This window comes from Carettochelys insculpta, chromosome 22 (genome assembly GCF_033958435.1).
Source record: "Carettochelys insculpta isolate YL-2023 chromosome 22, ASM3395843v1, whole genome shotgun sequence".
Lineage (NCBI taxonomy): Eukaryota > Metazoa > Chordata > Testudines > Carettochelyidae > Carettochelys > Carettochelys insculpta.
This window is the reverse complement of record NC_134158.1, coordinates 7,201,320-7,221,663: the sequence shown is the minus strand read 5'-3', so window position 1 is coordinate 7,221,663 and position 20,344 is coordinate 7,201,320. Positions and strand designations below refer to the sequence as shown.

Sequence of the window (20,344 nt, the reverse complement as noted above, 5' to 3'; positions counted from 1 at the left end):
TGTGTACCACCCGCTTACCTCTCTCTGCACCTGCCCTTGCTCTGTGTATGTGCCACTTCACTACTACTGCTAGGTAAAAAACAACACACAGCACCCCATGGAGTCCTGGCCAGCCTGCATGTCAGCAGCACGTGGAACCCCAGTGGGCTGCAGGTTGCCCACCTCTGGCCTAAAGCAATCTGAATTTCCAGCGTTACAGCGGAGACGACCTACTAGTCCGCACTGAGTTTATTGATCATTGTGTGGAGTGTGCGCGACCCCATGCCAAGGTGCTGCCACTACCTGCTTCCCACCCAGTGACTTGAAGATTAGACAACAAAGTGATGTTCCCTAAAACTCAGTTAAGGGAAATGCGTATATATTTTTGGAGCACTGTACAGTCAATCTCTGGTTTATCTTCAAACTCCTTGATCCTTTTCACCGGGACCTGCAAAACAGCTCCAGGGTCCTTCCCCAGGCTTGCACGCAGTTGTAAAAATCATTTCACGCCTTGCAAAGCAGATGGGACTTCTTGCCAGTCCACTGGTGCCCTTCCCTATGTCTGTGGCAGGAGGCACTTGGCCGTCTTGACAGCTTTCCAAGCAGTCAGCAGAATGGTTTGTCTTAAAGGGCCGACAACCCGTTAAAGCTCTTCTCCTCCTTTTACTACCCACATGCGTTGCCTTCGGTTTTCTCAGCTGGACGGCTGCAGACCCAGTGGCCCTCTCTCAGGCATCCTGAGCTGGCAATAGCATCGCTGTTCATGTAAGCACATAGTCCTCCACCTTTTATTTCAAACCTACAACCACAAAAAGCTATTACAGTGGCTCAGTGACAACTTTAGCCTGAAGTGACTTAGCCAAGGACACAGAGAGAGTCAGTGCCAGGGGAGGAGGGTACAATTCCCAGCAGAGCCTTAACCAACAAGACCAGTCTTTCATTCTCTCTCTCTTGCATGTCTACTTGGCACTGGAAGTCTCGGGCTCAAACTCAGGCTCCAGCCTTACTCCCCTTCTGTCTACACACAAATCACGCTAATCCGGGGCTTGGAACCAGGCCTCAGGACCTAACCAGAGGGGAGGGTCCAAGCCCTCTTTCTTTGCTGTGAAGATGCAGGTTGAGTGCTCGGGGTGGGGTGGGGGGCACAGCAAGGACCCCACCACCCCAGGGCCAAGATTTCTCTCCTTGCACCAGGGGCGATGCACAGGGGGCCAGGTGCACCTCTCCCAGCGTCGTCCTCCCCGACGGCACCGTGCTGCTTCCTGGGCCTATGGGAGCAGCGTCCCTCCCGCCACGGCCCTTGGGCCATGTTGCTGTAGGGGAGGGCGGGCAGCAGAGCTGACAGGCACTGCAGACCCCAGGGCAAGGTGATGGTGTGGGGGGGGCTCCAGTTAGGGCAGTCAGTCCTTAGGGCCACCTGGAGCTCAGCGCTGGGCCCCCTCGCTCTCTCCCAGCAGCGCTGCTGTGGCGCTTTGAAGGGGTCCCTATGCCGTTGCCCCCCCCGTTATCGGTGGGCCTCCGGGCAGAGCCTGCCCTGCACCCACCAGAAGCCGTGAGCACTTCTGCGGGAAGAGGCGAGCAAGGAGGGGGACGGCACGGGTGGAGCAGGGGCAGGGAGAGGCAGAGCCTGGCGAGGGAGGGAGGGAGCACGGCCAAGGATGGGGCAGGGGCGCGCGGCCTGTGCAGTGCCCCCCACAGCAGCCGCCACTGCCCGGCACCATAAAAAAGGGGTCGGAGTGGCCACATTTTGGGGGTGCGCTGGGAAGTCGGGACGACTGGTGCACAGAGTCAGGCCTGCACGATGCGGGGCAGGTGCAGCAGCCCCAGGCTGGGACCCAGGATTCAGCAATTCCTAACCTGGGCAGGGTTCAGAGAGGCATCGTCATGCAGACCCTAAGCTGAAAAGCTCAGGGTCTGCTCACTCGAGCCCCAGGAACCCGGGGCTGACACCGCAAGGGAGACAGACCCTCCGGGTCCCAGTATTTCCAGAGGGAATAGGAAGAATGGGGCTCACCAGTTGTTGAATTCTGTGCCGTTGGCCCATTTCCAGGGCTGGCCCAGTGCCCTGTGGAGGCCGATCCAGTGGTCAGCGGGGCCTTTGTAGCGGAGCATGAATGCCTTGTTTATAAAACAAACACATCCAAATATATTACACCCTCAGACTTTGGGCTCTCTACAGCCTGTGCTGAGCAGATGATCTAGGGTGGGAATTCTGCACACAATTAACGCCATCCCATCTCCCGGGACCCCATCTCCGTGCCATGAGCCAGGCCTGGACGTTACACATCATGCTAAGACCAGTTCTCCATTTGCCCAAGCTGGCTGGGAATTTTCCACCAGCCTGTTTTTGTGAAGGAAAAGGCAGTTTCTGGAAAAGGTGACATTTGCTAAAGGAAAATTATTTTGCTGACGTTTTGGAGAATCATGTTGTATTTTAGGCAAATGGTGATTAGAGGATCACAATGGTCATTTTTGGCCTTGGAGTTTATGATATTAACTTCCCTCTTCCTGAGCTATTGCAGTTTCTTATGGAGCTGCCATCCAGGAAGCCTCATGTCCCCTGAGTTTCTGCCCCACGAGTTGGGCTCCCTGAACATGCCTATGAGTCACAGAAGCAGCGGTTCATTATGAAGTCAAGCTGGAACAAACTTCCGATCTGATTCCACAAGCCCCAATGATTTCCAGGTGTCAAAATTTGATTTTAAAAAAAAAAAAAAAAAGATGTCAAAACAGAATTCCAAACAGAAATGATTGCGGCACCTTTCATTCAGCTGGAAGTTCCCTAGTTCAGCTTCGCCTCCAATTCAGATTGAAAACAGGTGTCAAAGCAGTAAAATTTCAGGACAGAAATTTGAATTTTCAATCGGTTCTAGTACGTAGCGAACCTCTGGCTCAGCTGCTCCATCAAACTGCGGCCCCTTTGCATGCCAGCTATGCAGACAACTTATTGCGATTTTTCCATAAGCCTCCCAATTTTTTGGTGGGGGGTGGGTGCCTTAAAGCCCCCTGCAACTGGAATCCCTGACAGTCACAAAATGATGGATTAAGAGACTCCAAGGTTATATTTAAGACGGTCGTGAGTGGAGGGGACCTGATTTATGATTTTTGAGTGATTGGAATTGATGTCTCATAAAAGCCTGGGAAATCCCATCATGCTCCGAGGTGCTCCGAGTGGCCTTGGGTCGGCCTCACATGTAGCTCCATCCTCACAGCCCCTGGGGTAGGAATGGGATGGGACGTGGCGGAAACATTCTGCACTCCAGCTAATTCAGTAGCAAAGCAGCGTCCTAGTGGATGTGATAAATTACCACCTCTGGGCCCATACCAGCCTCAGGACAAGCCCCAGACAAAGTTGTCTTCATCCAGGGTTTGGCCTCCAGTATTCTGCAGCTTTGAATCTGGGTCTCTCTCACCTTCTCCTGCTCATTGTCGATCCCAGCCAGGGAGGCCCCCAAGGAAGAGCAGCTGCTCTGGCTGTTATTCCAGTCTCCTTCAGCCTCTGAGAAATAGTAACATCGCCCGAGGTACCCGACCCAGCCATCTGGACAGGAGGCTGCAGCAAAGATAGGATCAGCCTGACGTGTCTTTACTAGAGGGAAGAAAAGTAACAGGCTAAGAGATTTTGCTTTTCCATTCCTCTATATCTGATATAAGAATATCAGAATGGCCAGTCTGGGTCAGACCAAAGGTCCATCTAGCCTGTCTTCTGCGGCACTTGGCACTGGCCACCGTCAGAAGGAATGAACAGAACAGGGAATCAGCAGATGATCCATCCCCCGCGTCACCCATTCCCAGCTTCTGGCAAACAGAGGCTAGCGACACCATTCTGACCCATCCTAACTGAGGGCCGCTGATGGACCTATTCTCCACGAATCTATCTAGCTCTTTTTTTGATCCCTGTTCAAGTCCTGGCCTGCACAACCTCCTCTGGCCAGGGGAGTTTCCCAGGCCGACTGCGCGCCGAGTGAAGAAAAACCTCCTTTTGCTACTTGCAAACTGGCTACCCGTTCATTTCGTTTGGTGACCCTGAGTTCTTGTGTTATGGGAACAAGTAAATAACTTTTCCTTGCTCACTTCTTCCACACCACTCACAGTTTTATAAATGTCTGTCATCCCCGCCCCTTCTCCTCTTTTCTAAGCTGGAAAGCCCCCGTCTTTTTAACCTCTCTTCATACAGTAGACACTGCAAATCCCTAATAATTTTTGTTGCCCTGTTCTGAACTTTTTCCAGTGCCAACACAAGACTCCCTGGCACAGCCAGACAGAGCCCACTATACTTCCTAGGTTGTCTCTGCAAAGGATTATCTGTAAATTGTCTAAACAAAAAAGCAGTCCAGTAGCACTTTAAAGACTAACAAAATAATTTATTAGGCGGTGAGCTGTCGTGGGACAGACCCACTTCTTCAGACCATAGCCAGACCAGAACAGACTCAATATTTCAGGCACGGAGAACCAAAAATAGTAATCAAGGTTGGCAAATCAGAAAAATATTACCAAGGTGAGCAAATCAGGGAGCAGAGGGACAGAAGTGGGGGTGGGGGTGGTCAAGAATTAGATGAAGCCAAGTATGCGTAAGAGCCCCTATAATGACCCAGAAAATTCCCATCCTGGTTCAAACCACATGTTAATGTGTCAAATTTGAATATAAAAGAGTTCAGCAGCCTCTCTTTCCAAAGTGTCGCGGGTCAGGAATGTTTTGATGTCTGTTTTGTGCCCATTAATTCTATGTCTAAGACAGTTTGAAGTCTGTCCAATATACAAAGCATCTGGGCATTGTTGGCAGATGATGGCATATATGATGTTGGCTGAGGAACATGAGAATGTGCCTGTGATTCTGTGACTAACCTGGTTAGGTCCAGTGATGGTATCTCCAGAATAGATATGTGGACAAAGTTGGCAGTGGGCCTTGTTGCAAGGACAAGTAGTATACAGACTAGCACGGCTATCTCGCTGCCACTATTCAATCTGTAAATTGTGTTCTTGAGCAACCACTCCGAAGAGATTTCAATGCCATCCCGGTGAGGAGCAAATTGCACACAGCTAGGTTTTGTTTCTACTGGCAATGCACATCCATGCATGCCTCGGTGCACATCAAAAATATGACGCTCAGAGGTGGAAAAGATTAGAAGGTAAAAGATTAAACATCAGAGAGCCAGAGCTCACCTTCTGGCTTCCCTGCCATTTTGTCCCTTGCAGTTAAGTACAGGCACAGATTGTACCTGCACACCAGCCATGTGGATGGGCAGGGCTCGGTCTGCACAGGGTGTGGGAGTAGGCAAAACCGCGGGTGATTTTTGTGCTCCTAAAAGATCATGTGGTCAAGGGCCCTGGGTGTGCGCAGCCCCCCCACCCCCAACTTGCGTAATGAATGTAAACCAGCACTAGGTGTTGCTAGCTCTGTGAGGTTGGGCTCAGAAGAGGAACCCAGGGGATGGGGCAATTGGCCCAACTAGCGCGGGGGTATTCCTGCGAGCATGGGTTCGATGCCCCCTAGAGACAAGCGAGCCGGGCAGCCACCTGGGCTCCGGCCAGGCCCAGCTAGCTGCTCTGGGGCATGCTGGAGGGTGGGACTGGAACTGGGCCCAAAGAGGACAAAGGTAGGGTGGCAACAGGTTGTGGGACAAGGAGCAAGGCTGAAGGGTGGAGCACCCCCAGGGCCTGGAGGAAGCAGGGACCTGTGCCAGTCACCCCCCTCCACCGTACCCACTGAGACCAGCCTGGGTTCTACCATTCACCATCTGGGACAGGATCGCCCCCACTCCAGTGCAGCGCCTGAGCCCAGAGAAAACAGGGCAGCCTCTGTGATGGAGCTACAGTGCAGTGGGGGAGTTAGGAATGGTAAAATGGGTGTCTGTTTTCAGTGGGAGCAGATGCAGGCGTGTGGCTTTAGCGGTGGGAGGAGGTGAAGATGTGAATCCAGATGTATCCCATGCGAGGAGTATCTCCTCCCTCAGCACGGTTTGGAGCGTCTCTTTCACGCAACAGTGCGTTGATGTGAACCCCTCCCAAGCGACGTTCCCGCTAATTGTTTCCAGCCAGGGGTGGAATAGATTTTGTTTGGAGGCATGTGCAGACGTACACCACCACGAGAAACACATGCTGTGGCAGGTGCTCTGCTCAGCAGCGGGCAGCATCTGAATCGCTCTTGGGCGGCCCAGGCAAGCACACAGTTGACAGGGAATGCAGCTGCTGCTAAGAGATTCTGACCGGCTCTAGAGCTGCCTGGAGGCAAGACAATGACCGTCCGGGGCAATTTATCACGATTCACGACCTGTGTTTTTAGGGTGCAGCTGCAGTTATGGGTCACTAGGGGATGATGTGTTCGACACCACCAAATCACCAGGAACTCTGGCCCAGGTCAGGGTGTCTCTCACCCATCTGACAAGGAGGCGCTCAAAAGAGCCCTTTATCCCAGTCCCCTCCCTTGTAAGACTTTGCACAATCCAAGGCCTCGTCCACGTGGCCAAGTTTAGTTAGTTTCACTTACATCGGTTGAGGCTGAGTCTCTGCTAGAAACGCGACGGGCCGAGGGAAGCTCTCCCTAAAAAGCACCTCTGCAAGCAGCGTTTGCTGTAAGCGGAGTACTTAGGTAGCTGCGCAGAAGAGATTCAGGGGCCGCCCAGCTGAGCGGCAGAGTGCCCACAGCTGGCAGTGTGTGTTGCCAGTGGAGGTGCACGTCAGCTCAGGCCTGGGTGCAGGGACAAAATTTATTCCACACATGGACAGAACAAAGTAGGGGGAACCGTGTCCACAAATGGTAGTAGCTTAATCGGTATCAGAAACTCTCCTGCCACTCATGACCTGTCCCCACTGGGGCTTCGGTTGGTGCCATTTACCTTGCTCTGGGGGCAGCTTAGTCATACCCCTCAGCCACATAAGTTACGCCAACATAATCTATAGCGTAGACAAACCCGCTAGAGCCAGTTCAACCTGGTATGCAGATGCTCCGATTAACCCAGTCCCAGAAGACGTAAATTAAACTGGCAACAACCCCACTCTTAAGCCAAAAAGCAGTGGGGGAACCTATTTAACAATATAGGTTCTAATCCACCCTTCGGGTCAGCGATGGGCAACTTAGGCTAGCAAAGGGGCTGCATGAACGGCCCTTCTCAGGGGGCTGCTGCAACACTGTGGGAACCAAGACAAGTCTCCAAGGAAATGGTAGTTTTGCCAGCTGCGCTGGGGTATCCAGAGTTTGAGGGCTGTGCCAATTGACCAGTGGTAGCGCTTTGATTGGCTGTAGAGAGAGCACGTGACTCTCAGTCAGGCCACAGCTACCCCAGCCCAAATCTTCGAAATGCATATTCAGTGCCTCATTAGCATGCCGCTGGCAGCGGCTGTTTGAAATTGTCACTTTTGCGGCTGATCAGCAGATAGGAATAAAGGGATTTTGAAGTTCCCGGTGTCCTTTTGAAAATAGCCCCTGCCTGGACCAGCCGTGCGGCGCTGAGAAGTGGCAATTTTGAAGAGCCGTGGCCGCTGGCATGCTAATGAGGTGTTGAATATGCACGTCAGCGCCTCATTAGTAATCGTCGAAGTGGCCATTTGCATGGCCATTTCGAAGATTTGGACTAGTGGAGACACGGCCTCGGTGCTGTGGACAATCAGCACATACCCTCGCTTTGCATGCCTGTCACTTCCGTAGCACCGACAGGAAAACAAACAACGCAGATGGAAACCAGCAAAATCTGGTCACCTTGCACACGAGCAACGCAAAACAAAAATGTCTCGCAGGCCACGCAGAGGGCCCCGAAGGGCTGCAGCTGCCCAGCGTTGCCTGAGGTTAATACCAGAGTCAGGCTGCACTGGGACAACCTTCCTGTGCAGGCCAGGCTGGAGAAGTGCATTGTGAATGCATATCTAGAACTCATGTCGTCATGGGGTAGTGGGAGCCCCCTTTACCAAGGCCACACCCCCTGTCCTGAGGCCACACCCCCTCCACTCTGCTTCACCCCCTTCCTGCCTCCTTGCTCACCCTTACAGCTGTCAAAACAAAAAGCAGGCAAGTAGCACTTTAAAGACTAGCAAAACAGTTTATTAGGTGATGAGCTGTCGTCGGACAGACCCACTTCTTCAGACCATAGCCAGACCAGAACAGACTCAATATTTAAGGCACAGAGAACCAAAAACAGTAAGCAAGGAGGACAAATCAGAAAAAAATAATCAAGGTGAGCAAATCAGAGAGTGGAGGGGTCGGGGGGAAGGTCAAGAATTAGATTGAGCCAAGTATGCAGACGAGCCCCTGTAGTGACTCAGAAAGTTCCCGGCCCGGTTTAAACCGTGTGTTAATGTGCCGAATTTGAATATAAAAGCCAGCTCGGCTGTTTCTCTTTGAAGAGTGGTGTGAAAATTTTTTTTCAGTAACACACATCCCTTGAGGTCATTGACAGAATGCCCCATTCCATTAAAATGTTGACTAACTGGTTTGTGGATCTGGAGTGTTTTGATGTCTGTTTTGTGCCCATTAACTTCAAAGAGAAACAGACGAGCTGGCTTTTATATTCAAATTCAGCACATTAACACATGGTTTAAACCAGGACAGGAACTTTCTGAGTCACTACAGGGGCTCGTCTGCATACTTGGCTTAATGTAATTCTTGACCTTCCCCCCTCTACCCCTCCAGTCTCTGATTTGCTCACCTTGATTATCTTTTTCTGATTTGTCCTCCTTGCTTACTGTTTTTGGTTCTCTGTGTCTTAAATATTGAGTCTGTTCTGGTCTGGCTATGGTCTGAAGAAGTGGGTCTGTCCCACGAAAGCTCACGTAATAAATTATTTTGCTAGTCTTTCAAGTGCGACTTGACTGCTTTTTGTTTTGATAGTGTATAGACTAGCACAGCTTCCTCTCTGTTACCTTTACAGCTGGTCAAAATGCACTGCCATCTGCCTGGCGTGGGTAGGTGACCTTCTCACCCCCCACCCCCTACACCCAGAAGGGTGTTGTATCTGCGTGGCTTTGAACCGCCCAGCACTCTAAAGTCCTAGAAAGGTGCAGTGCAGGGGAACTTACCCTTTGGCAAATGTCAAGACCCACATGTGGAAATTTATCAGCCTTCTTTGCAGGCTGCATTTGCATGAGTGTTTTGCCTGGACTACAGATGTGGGTCATACAGTGCTGAGCAAGCCAGCGACTGGAGTAGATTGGGGCATGAGAGGTTGGACAGAAAGGTCAAAGGCTTTGTAGATTCTCATCTGCCTGCTGAAGTGAGGATGGACTGGGGGGAAAAGGAAGCAGAGTGGGATTAGAACATAACCGGCACTGAACATGCAGGGTAGGGTCTTCACTCACCTAACCATACAACGGGAAGGATGATCAGAAACAGAATGAGGCACAAACTGATGATTAAGAAATTTGTCCTTGCCCAGGGCGCAGGTTGCAAATCTAAAAGAGAGGGAAAAAATTAATACTTCTGATGCTGCTGGATCCTCAAGCTGTCATCCGTATCAGCTAAGGAGAAAAAAAAAAATTGATGGGGGATTATTTGGGGTGAAAATTTCTTACATTTGTGTGTGCTGGTCTCACACCTCCCCTATTCTAATCTGAGACTCTGCTTCATCCCTTCAATCAAGGAAATCAAACCCTATTCCAGTCAAAGTGTTTTTTTTAAACTGGAAGGAAAAGGGGGTGGGAATACCGGCTTCTTAAATAAATAAAAAACCCCACAGACCAACCACCCAAACAAAAACCTGAAATCAAAAGTGGGAATGTTTCCAATGCAGTAAAAACTCTCCCATTTCAGATTAAGGATTCCATTTTCAGTATTCAAACTGCGGGGGGGGGGGGGGCGGGAAAACCCCCAAAAAACTTTTTACCAAAATAGGAATTTTCATGGACCATTTTTCAGTTCGAAAAAGGCCTTTTTTCCCCTCACTGTAGCGGAGTCTCTCACATTCCTGGGCTCCAGCCCCTGTTCACGAAGTAGAAACCACTCCAGTTCCAAGAACCTGTGCTTTTATGCCTGAAAGTCCCACCACCTCTTATACACAGTGGACCACAGTAACCCCTCTGGTTACCCAGCTCCCCTACTACTTCTTCTCAGGATATGCATGTAACCCCAACAGACCTAGGTTACCAGCGCAAGGGACTGAACCTGTGATCATAAGGGCTAAAGCCCTGTGCTCTACCCCATGAGTTAAAGGCCAGCTGGCTCTCGGCCAAGGCTGTAGAACAGAAACTGCACTCACCCTAGTATGAGGTCTCAGTGCCTCTGGGTACTTACTGGAAGAGCAATTCATTCCGAGTTGGTCTCCGGTGGTTCTATTCAGGGTGTCTTCTGGGGACACGCCAAATCGAACCATCAGGGCTCAACCGTTGGCTCTGGTACTCCTGGATCTTGCGAGGAGTAAGAGAGTTTCTCCCGTCAACCTCCCTCAGTGCAGACAGCCAGAAAAAAAATTGATCTTTGACCCATCGGTTCCAGCTACGTGATTGCCATTGCTGGAATTGCATCTCTAGGATCAATTTTAAGGTCTGATGTCTCCTCAAGGTCAGCACTTGTGCACTGCAGGCTGGAGGGACTGGGGTGGGGCTCACGAGAAGGAGCTCCGTCCTTTACAAAAATTAAGACAACTCTGTCTACAGCGTTTTAAAAATCTGCCTATAAAAATCAGCCGCCAGCCATCAGGCTGGGGTTTGTTTCTCCAGCTCCCATTACCTTCTTGCAGCAGGGCTGCCATGACAGATCTGGCTCAGGCTCTCTGGCCAGTTGTCTATCAGACCACCTGAAATAAGTAGATGTAATATTCTCAAGTGGTTCTCATACTATGGTCTTGTAGAACATTTGTACCGAAGGAGTAAATAGTTTAGGTGTGGAATGGGTTTCCAAAGAAGGCTGGGGAGTCACGGTTAATATGAGATCTTTAAGAACTGGCTGCACAAATCGGGTCAGGGATGGTGCGGGTTTCCTTGGCCCTGCCTCAGTGCAGGGGACTGGACTGAGCAACCTCTGGAGGTCTCTTTCTGCCCTAAATTTCTATCAGCCTGGCACGAGGTACTTGACTGAGATGAAGGCCTTCCCTGTGCTGGTATAAGCTACACATACAAATGGGTGGGGGAGAGAAGGAGGAAATAAAATAGAGAGACACCTGTACAAATCCTTCTCTTTGTCTTTGCACCACGATCCACAGGATACGCTCGATTTTGTTTCACTGGGGTTTCCTTGGAATTCAGGGGCGGATCTGGCTCAACCCTCTCAGCAGGACAGGAGCCACTCTCCATCGTTTCTCTCTCATCAAAACGGTGCGGGCTCTTCGCGGATGACGTGCTGACCTGAACCGCCATTCTGGACTCAGTGGTTCCCCAACGCCCCGCTCTGAGTGGGCCGGGCAGGTGCCTTGGGAAAGACAGCTGCAAAGCAGAACTCTCTCTTACAGTTTGGCTACGTGGGAGCGACAGCAGAAAACATCCCAAATGCAACTGGAAGGTGAATTCTGCAGAGACCCCTTGGCAAGCAAAGCCGCCTCGGCGCTGCGTTCAGCTGGGCTGCTTTAAAGCTCTCCTGGGCACTGCATCGACCCGAGCATCGACGATGCTTTAGGAGGTGCTGGCTGGCTTGATTCCAGTCTGTTGATGCAGCCTGGTTCCTTTTTCTTTCATCAGAGCTCCCGGTTTGGTCTGTGTTCAAGGTTTAGCTGCAGAGAGAATTTGTGGGTCAAGCCGGCTGGTTTGATCTTAACACAAGAACAAAAGAATGGCCAGATTGGGTCAAACCAAAGGTCCATCCAGCCCAGTGTCCTCTCTTCCAACAGTGGCCAATGCCAGGTGCCCCAGAGGGAATGAAAAAACAGGGAATTGTCAAGTGATCCATCTCTGGTTAGCCATTCCCATCTTCTGACAGAGGCTGGGGCTGCCTCCCTGCCCAACAGCCATTGATGTACCTACCCTCCATGAATTCATCTAGCTCTTTTTTGAACCTTGGCCTTTACATCTTGGTTCCCTCCCCTGCAATGGCAGGAACGTGAAACTGACCAGCCATGAGCTGAGCAGTTTCTCCGCCCCACAAGCCATGGGGAGACTGGAACCAGCCTGCCTCTAGTTCCCAGCTCCTGCCACTCTGGGAGCCAGGAAACTGGCTCCACTCTCCTTGCAGGGAAATTTGAGTTATGGAGGGGTTGTAGAAACAACCCCTGGGTAACTCCAGGGTTTACTGTATTAGACCCCCGCCTGCCCCGCATACCTCACCCTCAGCCAGGTTTTAACTGCCCCCCATAGTCCCATAGTCCCAAACTGCCTCCATCCTTAAACCTGCCCAGCAGCCACAAACTGCCCCCAGCCACCCCAAACCATCCCCAGCCTTACAACCCCCCCGAAGCCCCAAACTGCCCCCAGCCTTACAACCCCCCCTACATCCCTAAACAGCCCCAGCCTTAGACAATCCTCCTCCTCCCACAGCTTCTCCACTGGGGCTGCTCGGCTGGGTGGCTCCCCCAGCCCTCCTGCTCCCAGCAATTAACTCAAGTGTTGAGGTTTCAGCACCTAGGCATAAGGTAATTGCTATCCCTAGTGATAGAGATGGCTGCCTGAGGCAGCAGTGTTAAGAAACTGCAAATGGCTTCTTTAACAGCCACATGCAGCTTGGAACTGCCCAGCTGGCCACCCTTAACAAATCTAATGGGACCCGTGTTTGGGTCCCAACCCACAGGGTGGGAATCCCTGCTCTACATACACACACCACATCCTATTTCTAGTGCCAAACTATTCAAATACATCAGAAAAGTACCTAAACTCAACCGGTTCGTGTCAATTCATGGGCACTTGGAACGAACTGGAGACACCTACATGTATTTTAATGGGAATTTACTGTCATTCTTATGGGTTTTCACCGACAAGCAGAAGTTTGGGAACAAATTGTGCTCGTATAGCAAGGGATGAGTGTAGTCATCTTCATGCCTTACCCCTCCCCAATAGGCCTCAAGCATTTCACCCTTCCCTGTCCGCTCAACAGCTGCTTGCGTCAACCATTAACATACCCTGATTCAGGGAGACAGACACCTCTCCCTCTAGCAGCTGCTTGAGCAGACACCTAGGACTTGACTTTTCCCTTCTGTCTCTCTTTGGCAGGGTTTTTAGATGCACTAGTGGAGACAGGGATCAGGGGCAAGCAATTTGAAAGATTATGCACTGTATCCTTCCACTCTAGGTAGAACACGTAGTCCCTTACAGTGGAAGAGAGATTTGCTTATCATCAACTTAGCAGTTGTCTCAGTGGGTAGCTGAGTTCCTCTGTAGCTCCACAAAAACAAGCCATCCTGTGCCACCTTAAAAGACTAACATTTTTATTTGATTGATGACTTAAGTTACTGTTTTAACAACTGCATGCTTGAAAGGCAAATTGGTTTTTGCTCCCACCTGTGTTTTCCCCCGAGCCCAACTGCAGTGACCCATTTAGTTTCAATATTCAAAACTGCACCAAAATAGAAAATTAGTTTCTTTTAAAAGAAAAATGAGAACTGAAAATGGAAAGGGGAACCAAAGTGTCTCTGAAGCTGGGCTCAAGAATTGTAAATGCCCAGGGGTAGACTCGAATGTGGGACCTCTGGAGGTCAGGGCAGGAGCCCCTATAGTTTGAGCTAAAAGCCACTGCATCCTCAGCTAAGGCTCTAGAGTAAACTCCTTTCTCTGTGTAAGGTGCCACTACATGGGCTAGTGAACCACACCGCAGTGGGTTACATGGGGGGCAGGGGCTGATGTGGGTAAGGGGAACAGGACACGAAGCATATTTTAGACAGCACTTTTCCCGTCAAGCTTCCTTTTCTACTCGTTCCTCCGTCAGCCTGCTCAGGCCCATCTACGGTCAGTGGCTCTCAGCCCTGGGGCATCTGTAGACTACGTCAAAGATTTCTCCCCTTGGAAACATTCACGGCTCCTTAAAAGAAAGTAGAGAACCATTAGAGAAACTAAAGGGGACCCGAAGTGAGGGGCAGGGCGGAGGAGAAACATAGTGAAACTCAAGGAGTTTGTGAATTGATTTTGATTTGTGAAAAAATAGCCAGAATGGGGGAGGGAGCTGGTTTGCTTTTAAAAATGTAAATATAAGCGTTTGTCTTCTCTTCAATGGCACTGTCTGAGCCAGGCCACCAAAGAGGCCATGGGTAACAAGCATTAGAACTCCATTTCTGACTAGGTTCTCCAGGTCTGCTTCGACTTTTGGCCTGACAGCATCTAGCACTGCTCTGGCCTTCGGATCTTTCGGGTGGCTGTCAGGTTTCGGTTTTGATTTCATGGTGATGCATTCCAGCTCCTCTCCCAAAGGAGCCGTGTGTTCCTTCATTAGTCACCTGGTGCACTTCTTCCTAAGCCACCACCTACCCATTAAAGCTAGGTAATGGCCTCTCACCACAAACAGGGGCAATTCAGCAGTTTGACCGTCAAGCTCCACCTTAACATCAGCAGTGCTGAAGGATGACAGCTGAATACGTATTCAGAACAATCTTTGTTACCTTTAGTAGCAGGTGCTTTAGCTTTTCCGTAGCCCCAGTGTCTGAGACCAGCAAACCTGCTGCACCAAAATGCAATCATACAGGTTTGGTGGCCAACAATGGGGTTACCTAGGATTCCTAGGAGCTTAGTGCCAACTCGGAGTGGTTCTTCTTTGTTCAGGGTGGCACCGATCATCCTGAGTCTGCACAATCGTACCCAATATTTCCTTTTTGGTCCACCAGACCACAGGACACTTTTAACTCTCACCCCGAGGGGTGGTTAACTGTCCCAGGTAGTGGTACCGAGACTGTCAGAGAAAAAAAAAAGTGTCCTCTACAGCCTAAGCTGAGAGCCAGCTGGCCTTTAGCTCATGTCATAGCAGCACCTATGCTATGCTCAGAGATCCCAGGTTCAAGCCTACCTGAGGTCAGTTACACTGGCACAATTAACATGCCCCCTTCTGCCACAGTATCAACATATGAGGTCCTTATGCCAGCATTCTGATGCATGGTGACCCAGCCTACCACCAGGGTAACATTCCTTGCTGCCCACTGCCTTGGATGTAGGCTCTTTGGGCATGTTCTGCACCCTATGGGGTGTACTAAGGAATTGCACCTCTGGTGTGGCCAGGCCAGTTCCTCAGAGACTGTGGTATCGATGGCCTTCTGGAGGGTGAACTAAATGCATAGTGTTCTGAAGCTCTTTCAAAGTTGCTATAAATTGTGCAATTACTTTGCTTTCTTTTTGGTCTCTTTTGTGGACCTGCTACCTTTCTGGGATTGGAGCATAATGCCACCCTGGGACTTCCATGATGTCATGGTACGGTTTAGTTTCTGGCTTAAAAGGGTGCAGAAAACCATGGAGCAAGGAAGAGGTCTTAGCCCCTGCAACACTTAATACTGACTTCTCCTTCATGTCATCTGCAACAACAAAAAAGTTCAAAATGCTCGGTATATGCTGGATACATGTGCCCTTGCTCCACAGGCACCTCAAAACATCCCAGCAGTGGCCACTGAGGATAAAGCATGCGCCAGGGTTAGTTTCAGCTTGCATCCTGAATAGAACCGTCAGTTCTCACCCCACGACCCTGGCCCACTGAGAACACCAAAAGGGCTGTTTTTACTTTGGCTTCTTGCTGGGTGCAGTCCAGGAATCTTTATTCTTCTGCACATGGATGAAAAATATCCACATACACAGGGAAAAAGATTAGAGGGAACACTGGCTTCAAAATGCACTTTACTGCGTGTCTACCACTTGAAGTGCACTTACAGCTGTCAAACTGTTTTTAACTATAGCTGTTCAACTGAAACGCATATGGGTCAGGGAGCTGAGAATAGACTTGCCTTGGTGACCCCACCAAAAGGGTATCTATTCACATACCACATACATGAACTGCATTTACAGACACCAGACTACAAAATACCCATGGTAATCAAGTGATTGATTATATATTATAAAATCAAGTTAAGTTCATTGCTATACTAACCGGTAAAAGGACACCCCAACATTAGTAAGATGAGGCTAAGAGGAAAGAGCCCTTCCCGAATACGCCTCAAAAAGTTGCATCCCAGCCCAGGTAGGAGAAGGAGCTGTAGCCCTTGGGTGGTAACAGGATGACGGACACAGACGACTTGAACAAGAGCAGTGGCGATGAGGAAGATGGCTACCAGAGTGTCCCTGCCCATCAGAGCCCAGGGCTGTGCAGATGTATATTCTGTAGTATGTCTTGCTGCCTTACTCAGCTGGGGTGTTTTTGCCTGTGAGTGTATTTAAAAAAAAAAAAAAAAAGTTTGAAAATAAGTAACAGTTCTTCCAGTGCAGCACATGGGGGTTCCCAAATACCAAATATTTAAATCATAGAGGACCTGATCTCAAATACTGTCAACCGTCAAAGCAATGACTGAGGATTCTGTGCTTCTGATTCATAGCTGCGGCTTCCAGTGTTACATTTTTACCAAGAAAATACCCACAGAAAAACCCCACCTATCAAAGAGTGGTGTTGATCCAGTAAAAGCAAGAAAAATACTATAAGCATTCACATGTACACGCAGCAAGGCGCAGTACAGGGGTGTGATTTGTAAACAGCGCTAATGTGTCGTGCGTTCATTGGTCTGGGTTGACCCTGCTGGTGTGCACAAAAGGTTCCTTCATGTTTTTTTAAAACATGTTCTTACATTACATTCCGGGGAACAGCAGTGTTCAGTGAACGACTCGCAGGCGGGCTGGGAGCATCTAATACTTTTTTGCTATCATGCTGAGGGTTAGTATTTTCTGTTATTAAATCCAGTTAGTTACTTCTGCACTGCTAGGGTGCCCGATTAATGACTTAGTTTTGTTTTGGCTGTATTGTGGGTTCTCTTTGGCCTGACAGTTTTAATTCTGAAGATGGTGTTTTGCATAAAAATATGATGGGTGCTCTGTGGTCTCAAAGTTTTAACATAGTTCTGTAAGAAAGTACTGCTAAAGCTCACTAGGGAAAATTATGGAGTACTTGAAGTGCTCGTTAGAGCAACTATATGAGTAAGCGCAGGTGATAAAAGGGGAAAGCCCCCTGCTTCAATTTTGGGCATCTACATGAGAAATCAAACAGCTAAAATCCCCCTGAAAAGTTAAATTGCTACCCCCCTCCCCCCAATAGCAGTTGTATTCATAGTGCAAAGTCTGGTGAGGGTATATTGGTGGCGCACAACCTGCATATGCCTCTGTGCATAACAAAATTTATTCCACACATAGCATCATATCATAGAATCCTCAGGCTAGAAGGGACCTCAGGAGGTCATTGAGTTCAGCCCCCTGCTAAGTCATCCCAGCCAGGACCTTGTCAAGCTGGGGCTTAAAAACCGAGGGATGGAGAATCCACCACCTCTCTAGGTAATGCATTCCAGTGCTTCACCACCTGCCTAGGGAAGTAGTTTTTCCTAATATCCAACCTACTCCTCTCCCTCCATAACTTCAGACCATTGCTCCTTGTTCTGCCATCTGACACCACTGAGAACAGTTTCTCACCCTCCTCTTTCGAGCTCCCCTTCAGGAAGTTGAAGGCTGCTATCAAATCACCCCTCAGTCTTCTCTTTTGCAAACTAAACAAGCCCAAACCCCTCAGTCTCTCCTCATAGGTCTTGTGCTCCAGCCCCTTAATCATTTTTGTTGCCCTTCATGGATGGAAGAAATTAAAGTGAACCATAAACTTCACCTTTCACTTCTGTTCAGTCCCCCTTCTTGAGTAACAAAAGCTCAAATAACTGAACAAATGAGCTTCTGTTCCTCCTTGGGCCCACCCTGCCACCCTTCAGCTCCTCCTTAGCACGTTCCCACTGCTTCCCCAATCTGGCTGCTGCCAAACATCTTAAGTGAGGTCTACACTTGACATTCGAATCGATTGCGTATACTCAGTTCTGGCTACATCCATGGAATAGCTAGAATTGACTTACCTGGCCATCTTCAGAGGGAGGTTGACAGGAGAAACTCATTGACCTCCCCTACTCCTCGCACTGTTGAGGAGCGCCACAGGTCAACTGCCAGCCCCAGATAATTCAATTTCATGCAGCCCCACTAGGTGCCCAAAAAAAACAAACTGCAAAAGATCAACCCTGCCCAGGCTGATCTTCTGTATAGTGAGGACGTACCATAGAATCACAGGGTTGAAAGAGGCTTCAGGAGGTCATGAAGTCCTGAAAGCAGGACCGGTTCCAACTATCGGTTAGTCTATAAGGTGCCACAGGACTTCTTGTGGTTCTCAGAGAGACAGACTAACACAGCCACCTCTGATACCAATCCCAACTAAACCAGCCCAGTCAGGGCTTTGTCAAGCCAGGATTTAAGAGACCTCCAGGGAAGGTCTTGTCCCTAAGTTAAGGAAATATGGATTGGATCCTTGGACTATAAGATAGATAGAAAGCTGGCTTGATGGTCGGGCCCAACGGGTAGTGGTCAATGGCTCGATATCTGGATGGCGGTCTGTTTCAAGCTGAGTGCCGCAAGGCTTGGTTCTGGGGCCGGTGTTATTCAACATCTTAAATTAATGACCTGGATGAGGGACTGGGTTGCACCCTCAGCAAGTTTGTGGATGACACAAAACTAGGGGGAGAGGCAGATACGTTGGAGGGTAAAGAGAGAATCCAGAGGGACCTGAATAAATTGGAGGATGAGGCCAAAGACATCTGATGCAGTTCAATAAGAAGTGTAGAGTCCTGCACCTGGGGTGGAAGAATCCCAAACATTGTTATGGGCTGGGGACCGACTGGCTCAGCAGCAGTGCGATGGAAAGGGACCTAGGGGTTATGGTGGATGAAAGACTGGATATGAGTAAACAGTGCGCCCTTGTAGCCAAGAAGGCCAACGGCATACTGGGGTGCATTAGGAGGAGCATTTTGAGCAGATCTAGAGAAGTAGTTATTCCTCTTTATTCGGCACTGGTGAGGCCACATCTGGAATATTGTGTCCAGTTTTGGGCCCCCCAGTATAAAAAGGATGTGGATTTGCTGGAGCAGGTTCAGCGAAGGGCAACAAAAATGATTAAGGGTCTGGAGCACAAGACCTATGAGGAGAGGCTGAGGGATTTGGGCTTGTTTAGTTTATAGAAGAGAAGACTTAGGGGTGATTTAATAGCAGCCTTCAACTTCCTGAAGGGGAGCTCTAAAAAGGAGGGTGAGAAACTGTTCTCAGTGGTGTCAGATGGCAGAACAAGGAGTAATGGTCAGAAGTTGGAGGGAAAGGTGTAGGTTAGATATTAGGAAAAACTACTTCACCAGTCGGGTAGTGAAGCACTGGAATGCGTTGCCTAGAGAGGTGGTGGATTCTCCATCCCTTGGAGTTTAAGTCCCGGCTGGACATGGTCCTGGCTGGGATGACTTAGTTGGGGTTGGTCCTGCTTGAAGCAGGGGGCTGGACTAGATGGCCTCCTGAGGTCCCTTCCAGCCCTATGATTCTGTGAAGGGAATTCTACCAACCCTCTAGGTCTTCCCGATTCCTACCGGCTCTACATCAGGGCCTTTAACCACAGCTTGAGTTGCTCCTGGTGATTTTCCAGCCTGACCACCCCATGCCCTCTCTGTGGTCCTCTCCCTGAGTTCTGCTCTGTCTGTGTCATCTTTCCTGACCCTGTTGCAGCTGGAGCTATTAAGGATCCCTCAGGGCAGGTCTACACAGCAAAAACAAACCCCACAGCAGCAAGTTGCTGAGCCCAGGTCAGCTGCTGCAAGCCCATACTGGGGGAGTGAAAATAGCAAGAGATGTTCTGCTCCCTCTAATTTTTTCCCTCCAGGTGTGCTCCAAAAAAATCTAATCAGAAGATTCCACAAGCTTTCATCGGCCAAGACCCACTTGGTCAGCTGCACGGCCCAGAAGTTGTGAACTCCCGCATCTGACCAAGTGGGTCTTGGCCGATGAAATCTTACCAAATTTATTGGGGCATAATCTAAGTTGCCACAGGACTTTTCACTGAACTTAAGTGGTGACTCAGCTGGAGGGGCTGAGTCCCACGACAATGTGGACCACCCGTAGACCAGAATGACCATCAGATGGAGAGAGAGCCACTGTACCGCTCCCAGCCACCAGCAGGCAGTGTGGTGCTAATCACTTTTTCACACTGGCAAATGAGTCCCCAGAAATCACCTGTCAGATGCTAGGATCCTGGCTCCTTCTCAGTCATGCTTTAGGGCATAGTCCAGAAATGGCATTCACTCTTTGATGGGCGGAATCCAACCTCTCCTCTAATTTTTTCCCCCCATCCATGTGTGGAATAATTTTTGTCCCATGCACCTACGCATGGGCACCACCAGCAGAAACACAGGCAGCTGGCTGTGGGTGTTCAGCTAATCAGCTGGGCTGTATTTAAATCTTTCCTGGGGAGGTGGCGCCCAAGCACTCTGCTTCTAGGGGCTACTGGTGCTGTCTTCCTGTCTAGGAGCAGTGGGATGATATCTTGGACAGGATCCAGGACATGGAG

At 49.8% G+C, this 20,344-nt stretch overlaps 1 protein-coding gene across 1 annotated transcript; it reads right to left on the bottom strand.

The window, feature by feature from the left end:
* Positions 1-645: 645 nt before the first annotated feature.
* LOC142024664 (C-type lectin domain family 2 member D-like) lies at positions 646-10,655 on the bottom strand. The gene is made up of 5 exons (XM_075016818.1): positions 10,634-10,655; positions 9,268-9,360; positions 3,393-3,568; positions 1,994-2,097; positions 646-778 (listed from the first exon to the last, which is right to left on the bottom strand). Exons 1-5 carry the CDS (start codon positions 10,653-10,655, stop codon positions 646-648), a joined length of 528 nt encoding a protein of 175 aa, XP_074872919.1.
* Positions 10,656-20,344: the final 9,689 nt, after the last annotated feature.